Consider the following 11719-nt stretch of genomic DNA (forward strand, 5'->3'; position numbering starts at 1 on the left):
CGTCCCCTCTCGGCTCCTCAGCGTCCCCAGGGTGCTCTGGTGCTCCCTGCCCGGGGCTGGGGCTGTGCAGCTCGGCCGGGGTGACAGGGGACATCTGATGGCACCAACACCTGGGTGACCTCCCTGGCCTCATGCCAGCCCAGGTGGCTGCAGGAGGGTCTGGGGAGGGTTGGTGGTTCATGTTCAGCAAGGCAGGTCACAGACCCCAGGGGAAGAGGGACGTGAAGGGCTTTGATGCCTTTTCTTCCTTCTCGTGGTCTCCTCTGTGTGATCCCTGGTCGCTGAAGCATTTTGGCTTCAGCTCTTGTCAGCTGTTCTGGTGGTTACTCTGGTCAGTGACCAGCAGGCAGGAGGTGAGGTAAGACAGTGGCTGGACCCCCTCCCCAGGCTGGACCTCTCCCCAGGCAGCTTCTGGCCTCAGGTTCTGGGGTTGGGCACCTGCAGGGAGCAGGGCCCTGTGCTGCAGGGCTGCAGGAGCTGGCTGCCCCAGCTGGCTGCTGCTGGGCTGCTGCAGGACAGGATGTTGATTTCCTAAGCCCTGCAAGCTGAGGCTGGTCACGTTGTCCCCTGCCAGGACTGACCTGTGACCTCTGCCTGCCTCACACAGGGCTTTTCCAGGAGGGTTTGGTGTCTCTGGCAGGAAGCTCTCTGGGAACCTTTTGTCTGCAGTTTCCCAACCCTGATGTTTTCCCTGGGTGGCCTTGAGGAGGAGACCATGCTCATGGCCCATGATCATGTGGACCTGCCTGCTGCTGGGAACAGAGCCAGCTCAGCCAAGCTTTGGCCACCAGTACAAAGCTGGAGGTGTCTCTGCCCCACTTCTGGTGGAGCTCCTGCCCCAGGGCTGCCCTGGTGTCCTTCAGCCCTGCTCACTGAGCAGCAGGGAACAAAGAAGAGGTGGGGAGTCATATAGTGGTCAGGGTTGGAAGGGAACTCCAAAGATCACCCAGACCAACCCCCTGCCAGAGCAGGATCACCTACAGTAGATCCCACAGGAACATGTCCAGGTGGGTTTGGAATGTCTGCAGAGAAGGAGACTCCACAGCCTCTCTGGGCAGCCTCACAGGAAAGAAATGTTCCTTTATATTTAGCTTGAACCTCCTGTGCCCGTGTGGGTGGATTCTGCCCCAGAGGAGCCTGTGAGGATGAAGTTCTCACCTCATTCTGGCTGGAGCAGCAGAGTCGTGTGTTTAGAGAATAACCCAGGGAAGTGCAGCCCTGGCCTTGCAGGAGGAAGATGCTGGTGCCTCTGGCTGGCACCGGGGCACAGTGATGGTCTTGAACTTCTCAGGACCTTTCTCCATTGAAGAGCTGGCAAATATCCCAGGTGGATTGTTGCCTTGTGGCAAAGGCAGCCTCCCCAGACAGCCAAGTGCCAGGTCCCACGGGCTCCCATGCACACAGTGTCCCTTTGCTGGGACCACAGCCTGTTCAGCTAAAGCAGCTTATCAGGTGCTTAGTGTTGTTGTTGAAGCAGCTGTGATAACCAGTCCTGTCCTTGAGCAGCAGCAAAACACTGTCAGTGAAGCCTGGGACTGAGGCAGGTCCACCTGGCTGCTGGTGGCCTGGCAGAGCTTTGCCATCAGGAGCTGCTTTGGGTCAGACACAAGCAGAACCATTGTCCACTGATGAAGGACAATGTGCCAGCCCTCCCTAGGGATCCTCTACTGCCAGCTCTCCTGGCCCAAGGCCTGGTTTCTCGTGGTGCTGGGGGACCTGGAGAACTTCAGCCCCCCTGATGGCCAGATGGGGTCTCTGAGGTCGTGGCTGTTGTCGTGGGATCATGTAAAAGAGGCTGTGACTTCTTTAGTAGGGATGGAGAAACAGAAACAGGGCATGGTACTTTTAGAGCCTTATAAGCTAAATTTAAGGCAAATGGTAGAAAAGTTTGTGGGGTCCTGGCTCTCACATGCAGAAGGGTCTCCTTAGGGAAACTTTAGAGCCCACTAGGGTGGGCTTTTCTTTACCAACTTGAAGAGCTCCTGCAGAAGCAGAGGGTCCAAGTGAGACCCTGATGGAGGTCCCTGTGGTGGCACAGCCCTCTTGTTGGCTTGGCTGCCAGTTGGAGGTCCATCTGATGGACCCTAGGTGTGATGTTGATCAGGGTCTCTGTTCTCCACTCCTAGCACAGGCAGCTCCTGCCTGTGCCTCTGCTGATCCAGCTGGGAGTGGTCCCAGGAAAACACCCTGAAACACAGGAGGACTCATGGTCCAACAGTGCTGGTTGGGGTACCCAGAGACATGGGCCCACCTCTCTGAGGAGCCACCTTATCACCCCAGTGTTCCTCCAGGAGCAGTGGGAACTGACAGCATGTCCATGCTGGAGGGAGCCAAGGAGCCTGGCGGGTCAGAGTTGCTGCTGATAGGGCTCCATTGAGTGGCCATCAAAGGTCTCTTGTGTTCCCTGCTCAGTGGTGACACAGTAGCCCTTGCTCTCTGGTTCTTGCTTCAGAGAACTTGTCCTTGCTGCTCTGCCTGCAAAAGGAGGGAGAACTCCTGGGCTGGCAGCTGGGGCAGGAACACAGGAGGTGCTGTTGGGCTGGGTGGTGCACAAGCTCTGTTTTCACAGAATCACAGAACCATTCTAGTTGGAAAAGACCTTTAAGATCAAGTCCAACCATAACCTAACTCTTTGAAACATTAACCCAACTCTTCCAAGTCCAGTGCTTAAACCACATCCCTCAGCACCACATCTACTTGTCTCAACCACCTCCAGAGATGGAGACTCAACCACCTCCCTGGGCAGCCTGGGCCAATGTTTAATGACCCTTTCAGTGAAGATTTTTTTCTGATATCCAAGCTAAACCTCCCTTGGCACAACTTGAGGCCATTTCCCCTGGTTCTGTCACTTGTTCCTCAGAAGAAGAGATGACCCCCCCTGGTTCCAACCTCCTCTCAGGGAGCTCAGGTCTCCCCTCAGCCTCCTTCTCTCCAGGCTGAACACCTGCAGTTCCTTCAGCTGTTGCTCACAGGATGCTTCACCTCATCCCTCAGCATGCTCCTGGTTGCTGGGACAGCCCCTCTGCCCAAGCTGTGTCCCCAGGCTGTGACAGGACCAGCTGTGTTGCAATGTTGGCCCTGGGGCCAACCTGTCTGTGAGGAGCAGAGCTGTGGGTCGTGGCCTGCAAGGCTTTGCCAGCATCACTTGGTGCAACAGTAAGAGCTGTGCCCAGCTTGTGGCTGGCCAGGGCAGCCTTATCTGCTGCCAGGGCTGTGTAGGAGGGGACAGGGCACCTCCACAGAGGCCATGAGCTCCTCCAGCACCACGTGGAGGTGGAATCCAGCTGCTGCTGTGAGCACGGCCCCTTCACCTGGGGGAAGAGCAGCTTGGCTCCTGGTGGGGTTTTTAACCAGCACAAGTGAAGCTGCTGACAAGGCTCCTGTGGGTCCTGGTGTCCTGCCCTGACCAGATCAGGGTCCCTGCCACCAGTGGTGGCATCTTGGCTTTCCCAGGGGACCTCCTGCTGGCAGCTCCCTGGTGCTGCCCACCCGCCCTGGTGCAGCGTTGGTGCTGGTGTGTGGTCCCCCAGCCTCCATTCCTTGGTGAAAACAACCTCATCTTTACATGCTTTTTAATTCTTTTGCAGAGCAAGCCCACAGCACCCAAAAGGGAATCTCTTCTCCCCGTCAGCAGCACCTCCAAAGAGAATGGGGTTTGTGAAGAGCAAGATGATCAGGACCTATTTGCTGGTGAGTCTGTGTCTGCTGAGTGTTTGCTGGGACTTTCTGGGCTCTAAGCCTGCAGTGATTTCCTTTTGGGCATGACCATGGATATTTATGAACTGTCCCAGGTCTTTATCTCACACCATGTTCCAGTCTGCTCTGGAAGCCCTGAGGTCTGGTAGTGCATTTAGGAAGGTCCCAGTAGCCTCCTCCAGGTCTCTCACATGATCCTGCACCACAATTAATTCTTTGGAAGCTGAAGAGGCTTAAAAATGGAGTTGGCTTTAGTTTTCCTGTCTTAAACTGTAGGGTGGTGAGTGTCTTCCCAGGGTTCAAAAGCTTTTGTTCTCTACCTTCTCCTCCCTCCATGCAGATGGAGGAATCATCTCTAGCTGAAATGTGGCTGCTCCAAAGGAACAGATGATGTAACACTCCTCAGCAGGGGAAAACAGGGAGGGACCCCAGCCCTGTCATGTAGGGACGCCTCTGGCAGAGACATCTTAGAGTCAATTCTGGAAATATCTGCTGCTATATGGGAGCTTTTGTGTCCTCTGGGTGGAGAAGTGTGGTGGGAAGCTGCCTACCTTCCAGGCTGGCCTACATGCCCTGTAAAAAACCCCCCTGGCTTTCGCTGTTCCAGCTTGCAGCTCCTGTAGCCCACAGCAAGTGGGTGTCACACCTAGCTCCTTCTAGAGTAAGAAGTTCATTGGATTAACTTGATATTCTCCATCAGGATTGATCAGATGCTCTTACTTCAGAGGAGTTGCATCAAGTTATGCTTTTCCTCCCTATTGATATATTTTTTTCTGACAATTAAAGCTGTTGTTTCTCCCTAGAGCCCCTGAACCTCTGTGAAAATCTTGAAATGACCTTCCCAGAAACCCAAAGCAGAGAGTCTGACCTTTGCAAACTTCTCTTGACAGATGCCACTGTAGAGCTGTCTCTGGACAATGCTCAAAACAACCAGAAGAAGGAGCTGCCCAAAGCATCCAACCCTGCCCCCTCCTTAGAAGTAGCTGCAAGTTCTTCTAGTGACCCTCCAAAGAGCTATGAGGAGGTGAGGATTGCTCTGAGCTTCCCAGCTTGCCCTGCTGGTTTGAGACTGTGACTGGCAGGAGCCTGTCTGGTTACTTAGTTGTAATCATGCATCTTAAATGAGGCAATTAATGTAATTGCCATATTGGATGCCCTGGCTTGTGTCTCAGGACATCAGTCTGGGACTGCTACCATTGAGGTGGGGTTCCCAGGGTGCACTTGCCTGTGTTAGTCTCAAAACACCCCCATGAGCCTGCACAGCCCAACTCACCTCTGCAAAGGTTCAGTGTCTTGTGCTGTTTCAGATGAGAACTGAAATCATGATGTAAAGGAGCCCAGAGGGAACTGCCTGGGGCAGAGCTGGTGCTCTGCAGAGCTTCCCCTTGGGGCTGAGCACTTTGTACATCAGTCTGTGCAGGGGGTGGTGCAGTAAAGACAAATCCAGTTGGGATCCTGAACACAAGTGAGGAGCTTGAGGGTTTTACTCTTGGCCAGGCTGAGGTGTCAGAGCTGCCTGGGTAGTGTGAGAAGCTCCCCGTGATGCCTGGGACGTGGTGCTGTGGGGAGGGTTGATGCCTGGTTGGAACTTGCTGCCTCATGTTGTGGCTTCCCCCTCCCTGGGGGTCTTCAAGACCAGGCTGGGTGGGGCGCTGAGCAACCTGGTTTAGTGGGAGGTGTCCCTGCCCATGCAGGGGGTTGGATTTAGATGATTTTTAAGGTCCCTTCCAGCCCAAACCATTCTGTGATTCTATGTGCTTATTCCAAACAGCTGGAAGAGGAGGAACAGGAGGACAAATTTGAGCTGAATGTAGGAGTGAGTGACCCAGAAAAAGTTGGTGAGTTGACATCCTGCCCTGCTGCTCCCAGTGAACACTGGGATAAAGGTACCTCTCACCTCCCTGTGCCACAGCTCCAGCTTTTGAGCTGTCCTTGCAAGTGCAAACTTGATCCTAGAGTAACTTCCCAGATTTCTTCCAACATTTGGAGGAAATGAAGCTAAACAAAGCAAAACACCTATGTCATAAATGAGCAAGGCAGGAGCAGGTCCTGGAAAGCCAGAGACCCCAAAGCCTGGGAGCCAGGAGTTGTTTTTTTTGGGATGGGAAAAGCACAGTGGTTGCAGTAGCAGAGCTTGGCATCTGAGACTGTGGTGACCAGTTTCACTTGGGCTCCAGGCAGCACTGGAGGGGAAGCAAAACTGCCTTAAATCCTCTTAAATCAGGGAAGGTTTAGGTTAGATATCAGGAAAAGGTTTTTCACCCAGAGGATGACTGAGCACTGGAACCAGCTCCCCAAGGCAGAGGTCACAGCACCAAGCCTGCCTGAGTTCAAGAAGCATTTGGATGATGCTCTCAGGCATATGGGGCAATTCTTGGGGTGCCCTGCACAGGGACAGGAGTTGGACTCAATGATCCTGATGGGTCCCTTCTAACTCAGCATATTCTATGATTGTAAAACTAAAAGTGTTATGCTGTTCTCTGGCACCTTCCCTGTCAGCTGTGCTTGTCAGGGGAGCAGCTCTGTCTTCCAGCTGGGAAGCAAGAGGGTTTCTCTCTGTGGACAGTGGGGTCAGAGGGACTTGGCCAGCTCTGTGGCAGTCCTGGGGTGCAGAGAACCCTCAGTAACATCAGAGCCCAGCTGGTGGAGCAGCCTCTCTGTTAGGGTAGCATAATTCCTCTGAGGATACCCTTCAGTTGGGTTACCAGGTAAAGCCTCCCCTTGCCCAACAAGGGGTTTCTGTCTTCTCTGGAGACACCTGCCTGGATGTTTCCAAGCACTGACAGGGGCTGTCCCTGTGTTCCCTGGGCAGAGCTCCCCATGCTCTGCAGCTGCTGAGCTGTCATGGACTAGTGGAGTCAGACAGATGCTGCTGGTGTCACAAGTGCCTGCTGGTTGGTGTTGGCTGCCTCCAAAAGCAGGAGGAGGGCTGAGGGGTCATGCCTGGGGGGCAGAGGCCAGGGACCTGCAGAAGGGTGCTGCCTGCCTCCGTGTGAGGAGCTGGGGCTCCCTCAGATCAAAGGTGGGAGTTGCCAGAACAGGCAAAGGCCTGGAGCCTGCAGGAGCCTTGTGGTTTGCCCTGGGGTGACAGTGGGAAGTGCTGATCTTGTGACACTAAGGCCTTGTTTCTGTTCTCCACAGGGGATGGCATGAACGCCTACGTAGCCTACAAAGTGTCAATTGTAAAACTAAAAGTGTTATGCTGTTCTCTGGCACCTTCCCTGTCAGCTGTGCTTGTCAGGGGAGCAGCTCTGTCTTCCAGCTGGGAAGCAAGAGGGTTTCTCTCTGTGGACAGTGGGGTCAGAGGGACTTGGCCAGCTCTGTGGCAGTCCTGGGGTGCAGAGAACCCTCAGTAACATCAGAGCCCAGCTGGTGGAGCAGCCTCTCTGTTAGGGTAGCATAATTTCCTCTGAGGATACCCTTCAGTTGGGTTACCAGGTAAAGCCTCCCCTTGCCCAACAAGGGGTTTCTGTCTTCTCTGGAGACACCTGCCTGGATGTTTCCAAGCACTGACAGGGGCTGTCCCTGTGTTCCCTGGGCAGAGCTCCCCATGCTCTGCAGCTGCTGAGCTGTCATGGACTAGTGGAGTCAGACAGATGCTGCTGGTGTCACAAGTGCCTGCTGGTTGGTGTTGGCTGCCTCCAAAAGCAGGAGGAGGGCTGAGGGGTCATGCCTGGGGGGCAGAGGCCAGGGACCTGCAGAAGGGTGCTGCCTGCCTCCGTGTGAGGAGCTGGGGCTCCCTCAGATCAAAGGTGGGAGTTGCCAGAACAGGCAAAGGCCTGGAGCCTGCAGGAGCCTTGTGGTTTGCCCTGGGGTGACAGTGGGAAGTGCTGATCTTGTGACACTAAGGCCTTGTTTCTGTTCTCCACAGGGGATGGCATGAACGCCTACGTAGCCTACAAAGTGTCAACCCAGGTGAGTCCAGCATGTCCCTCCTCAGATGGGCTCTCAGCATCTTCCCATGCTTGAGGAGAGCTGTGTTGTATTTTCTTTGCCAAGGCAGTGGTGACCTAAAGAGACAGGAGCTCTGAAAGCCTTGGGATGTGGATTCAGGAGTTAAAATCCATCCCTACAGATCCCAGCCCAGCTGAGCTGCTGGCCCTGGGCAGGGAGCCTGGCTGCTTTTTGTGGTTTTTTTTCTTTTTAATAATTTTTCCAGGCATTTCCTTCTTTGATCAGGGTGCTCAGCCTTGGGAGTGAAGAATGCCATCTGTCAGGGAGAGGAGCCCCAGGCACTGGGGGATGTTGCTAATCACTCTGTGCATCCGATTAGAGTGACCTGAGCTGGGCTGTGGCTGAGGAGCTGCTGCCCTGGCTGGTGTCACACCAGAACCTTCCTGGGCTAGTCACAAGAGATTAAGCCCTGCTTGGAGCTTTGGGCTGCTCTGCAAAAGTGTTGTTCATACAGCAGTGTTGGGGTGTGAAGGGGATGAGGGGACTTGTCAGCCCTCACCCCTGCTCTGCAAACACAGTTAGAAGCTGCTGATGGCCCCTGTAGCCTGAGGGTGATCAAGTGAGACCTGAGAGTGGTTCCTGTTCCCCTGAGGAGCAGGGGTGAAGGGATTAGGCAATGGGGCAGGGCTTACCAAGCAGTACCAGGTGCTCTGTTTACTGGTATTAATGGTGCTGCTGGGTCCAAGGGAAGCTGATGAAAACCTGGACTAAAGTTTGCTCTGCTCAGAGCTCAAGCTTTCCTGCTCCATCCCCAGCAGTGACAGTAGGTAGTGCTGTAGAGGCTGTGCCTCCAGAGGGGAACTTCCTGGGGTGAGTCCTGTCTGAGTCTTCTCTCTCCCTCCCAGACCAGCATGCCCATGTTCAGGAGCAAGCAGTTTTCAGTGAAAAGGAGGTTCAGTGACTTCCTGGGTCTCTATGAGAAGCTGTCGGAGAAACATGCCCAGAACGGGTTCATCGTTCCTCCACCGCCTGAGAAGAGTCTCATAGGTGAGTGGTGGAGGCACAGAGCACTAGAGCTGGTCCTTTGAGAGGGCTCAAGTTCCTTCTCTGCACTCTGGAAGCTGGGACAGAAGCTGTAGAGCAGTCTAGGGAAGCTAAAATGATCTGGGTTCTGTGGCTGGTGCAAAACTCTGGGTCCATACTTGGGTTTTGGGGCTTGAAGCTTTGGTTGAGTTCATAGATGCCTCCATGTCTGCTTGATGTGGAGTAAAACCTCATCCTCTGCCCTGTCACTGCATCACTTGAGTCCAGACCTGGGGCCCTCCCAGTCTCCCCTGTCATTGCTCTGCCTCTTTTCTGGATGTCACCTCCTGCTGGACCTGAGGCAGATTTTAAATTCCTGGTGGTTCTTGCTAATGCAAGAAATCCCTGGTGTAAAACTCCTCTCCCATCAGCCTGACAGTCTGGAACAAACGTGCTGAGTTGGAAGCTGCTCAGGAATTATGACTTTTTCCTCTGCCAGGAATGACCAAAGTGAAAGTTGGGAAAGAAGACTCCTCCTCTGCAGAGTTCCTGGAGAAGAGACGGGCTGCTCTGGAGAGGTACAGACCCCAGCCCCACCCCTCCTGCCTGAACCCACCAGGGGACCCCGGGAAGGCCAGACTGGCTGCACCCTCCTCCCTGTGTCAGCAAAGCTGCAGAGAGGGGTTTTGGTGGTTTATAAGTGTCTCCTGCTTCCAAAGCCCCTGCTGGTGTTTGGTCCAAATCTGGCCAAACTGCAGTGAGAGAACTGAGCTGCCTGAGGAGCCCAAAGATGTGGATGTTTCATGGTGCAAACAGTGCAGATCAGGTCAGAAAGAGCTTGATCTCTGTCTGGCTTGCACCCAAACTACACAGCTGCAGGTGGCCTTTGCTCTGCCACCTGTAGGCAGCACCAGGGTGCTGTTCCCCTCCAGCTGCAGCCTCTGAAAGGTCTGTTTGAAGTCTCATTGTTCTAAGTGTGAGGCTAAATCTCCACCCCTTGATGGGTCGAGTGGCATTTTAGCCCCAGCAGGTGTTGGCCAGGGGGCTGCTCCTGCAGGCTGGTCTCACTAGGTCCACAGGGAGGTGGGACTCTTGCTGGGCCTGACTTCCATCCACCAACCTGCCACTTCAGAGGCAATAACGAGCATGTTGCAGATCCCTGAGGTGGCTCCAAGCCACGTTTGCTGCAACCCAAGTGACTGGTGGTGGTTCCTCCCTGCAGGTACCTCCGGAGGGTTGTCAGCCACCCCACGATGCTGCAGGACCCCGACGTCAGGGAGTTCTTGGAAAAGGAGGAGGTCAGTGGAGTGGAACAACCTCTCAGCAAGTGCTTTAGAAGTGCAGAAGGGAATGGTACCCAAGCATGATGCTTCACAGATCAGTGAGAAGCAGCAGAAGCCTTTAAGAGCTCTTAGGAGTGATGACAAGTGTGTGGCACTTGTGTGTGGCAGAGCTTGTCTGAGCACTGAATCTAAACGCTCATGACGAGCTCTGAGCTGGCTGACCATTGTGGTGGGGCACACACTGAGAGCACGGGGAGTTTTGTTGGCTGAAACCCATGGCAGGAGTGTTAGCCCACTGGTGGGAGGTGAGGGGGTCCTGCACCAGCTTGGCCTGAGGCTCAGGTGCTAAGAGGGAGCTGATTGGTGTCCCTGCTCCTCCAAGGAGGGCGTGACCGTGTCCATCTGCACACCTGAGGTGGAGAAGTCAGTCTGAAAGGGGCTGAGCTCTGGGAAAACCCTCACCTGAGGGATTCCAGCCTTAAGACTGGGCTGGAGGACTCTGTTGGGGAGCAGAGCTTGTGGGAATACCTTTCTCTGCTGGCAGACACTGACACAAGGTTCTTGTTTGAACACCCCTCCAGTCCTGTTGCTGGAAATATTGCACAGGTCCTGTCACTGCTTGGGCTGGGTCTGGCTGGTCCTTTGCAGTTGCTGTGAGCAGAAGCCATATGGTCAGGGGACCCATGAGGAGAACAATGCCTCTCTGGTGGCTGCTCTCCAAGCTGCTTCTACCTCCTGGTGAAGCTAAGTCTTCTGTTTCTTTTCAGCTACCAAGGGCAGTGAGCACCCAGACCCTGAGTGGAGCAGGAATACTGAAGATGTTCAACAAAGCTACAGATGCTGTCAGCAAAATGACCATCAAGATGAACGAGTCAGACATAGTAAGTACTGGGGACACCTCTGGGCTGTCCTCACACTCTCCCCAGCTCCAGCATTGGGTGCAAGACAGAACCACAGAACTGGTCTGGTTGGAAAAGGCCTTTAAGATCATCAAGTCCAATCCTTAAATGCAAGGAAAGCCCTGCATGGGTGGGGATCAGCTCTGGGTTTCCCCCTTTCAGTGGTTTGAGGAGAAGCTGCAGGAGGTGGAGTGTGAGGACCAGCGGCTGCGGAAGCTGCACGCCGTGGTGGAGGTGCTGGTGACCCACAGGAAAGGTAAGGAACTTGGTACCACTTGCCCTGGGGATTGTCCTGTAGCAGCTGAGCCTGGTCTAGTGCCCAACTGGAGGTCACCAGCACATGGGTGTCCTTGGAGACACTTGGGAGAAAATGTGATAGTGCTTCCTGACTGTAAAGGCCCTTGGGGCTCCTCCTCATGAGAGACAGAGGTGAACAGTAAACCCAGCTCTTGTGTCTGGCACTGAGAGCTTGGGATGAGGCTGTTGAGTTGAACCAGGGGGTCCTGCAGGGTGAAGAAACCTGGGCTGATCCTGCTGCTAATTCCTGGCTGTCCCCTGGCAAGGAACAGGGATGTTCTCCTTCCTCTGCATGTTTTGGCAGACTTCTGCAAAACTGTGCCTGTCTTCCCACTCTCCTGCTTCCCTCCTCCTCCTCCCTGGCTGGAGGTGTCCAGCCCTCCATGCTGCAGGAGCTGCCACCTCATACCCAGACACCTCTGGCTCTTCCAGCTGCCACCTCCTGGGGCAGCAGGAAAGCAGCTCCTCAGGTTGACCTCCAGGCTGGGCTTTCATTGGCAAAGCCCCCAACACAGGGAGGCCCCTTGATTGATTCCCCATCTACTCAGCCCTGGTGAGACCTCACTTGGAGTGTAATGTCCAGTTCTGGGCTCCTCAGTTCCAGAGGGACAGGGATCTAATGGAGAG

The 11719-nt window shown here is 54.6% G+C and overlaps 1 protein-coding gene across 1 annotated transcript in view; it reads left to right on the forward strand.

Annotated features, from left to right (window-relative positions):
• Window positions 1-1638: 1638 nt before the first annotated feature.
• Window positions 1639-11719, forward strand: part of SNX1 (sorting nexin 1) — a 32015-nt gene continuing 21934 nt past the window's right edge. Inside the window, exons 1-10 of the mRNA XM_010005940.1 lie at window positions 1639-1785; window positions 3588-3690; window positions 4587-4720; window positions 5468-5534; window positions 7568-7611; window positions 8496-8637; window positions 9113-9191; window positions 9836-9911; window positions 10664-10777; window positions 10958-11051. Coding sequence (XP_010004242.1) covers window positions 1639-1785; window positions 3588-3690; window positions 4587-4720; window positions 5468-5534; window positions 7568-7611; window positions 8496-8637; window positions 9113-9191; window positions 9836-9911; window positions 10664-10777; window positions 10958-11051 — 1000 coding nt within the window. The remainder of the gene's footprint in view (window positions 1786-3587; window positions 3691-4586; window positions 4721-5467; window positions 5535-7567; window positions 7612-8495; window positions 8638-9112; window positions 9192-9835; window positions 9912-10663; window positions 10778-10957; window positions 11052-11719) is intronic.

The sequence above is a fragment of the Chaetura pelagica genome, unplaced genomic scaffold (assembly GCF_000747805.2).
Source record: "Chaetura pelagica isolate M959 unplaced genomic scaffold, ChaPel_1.0 scaffold369, whole genome shotgun sequence".
NCBI classification, from domain to species: Eukaryota; Metazoa; Chordata; class Aves; order Apodiformes; family Apodidae; genus Chaetura; species Chaetura pelagica.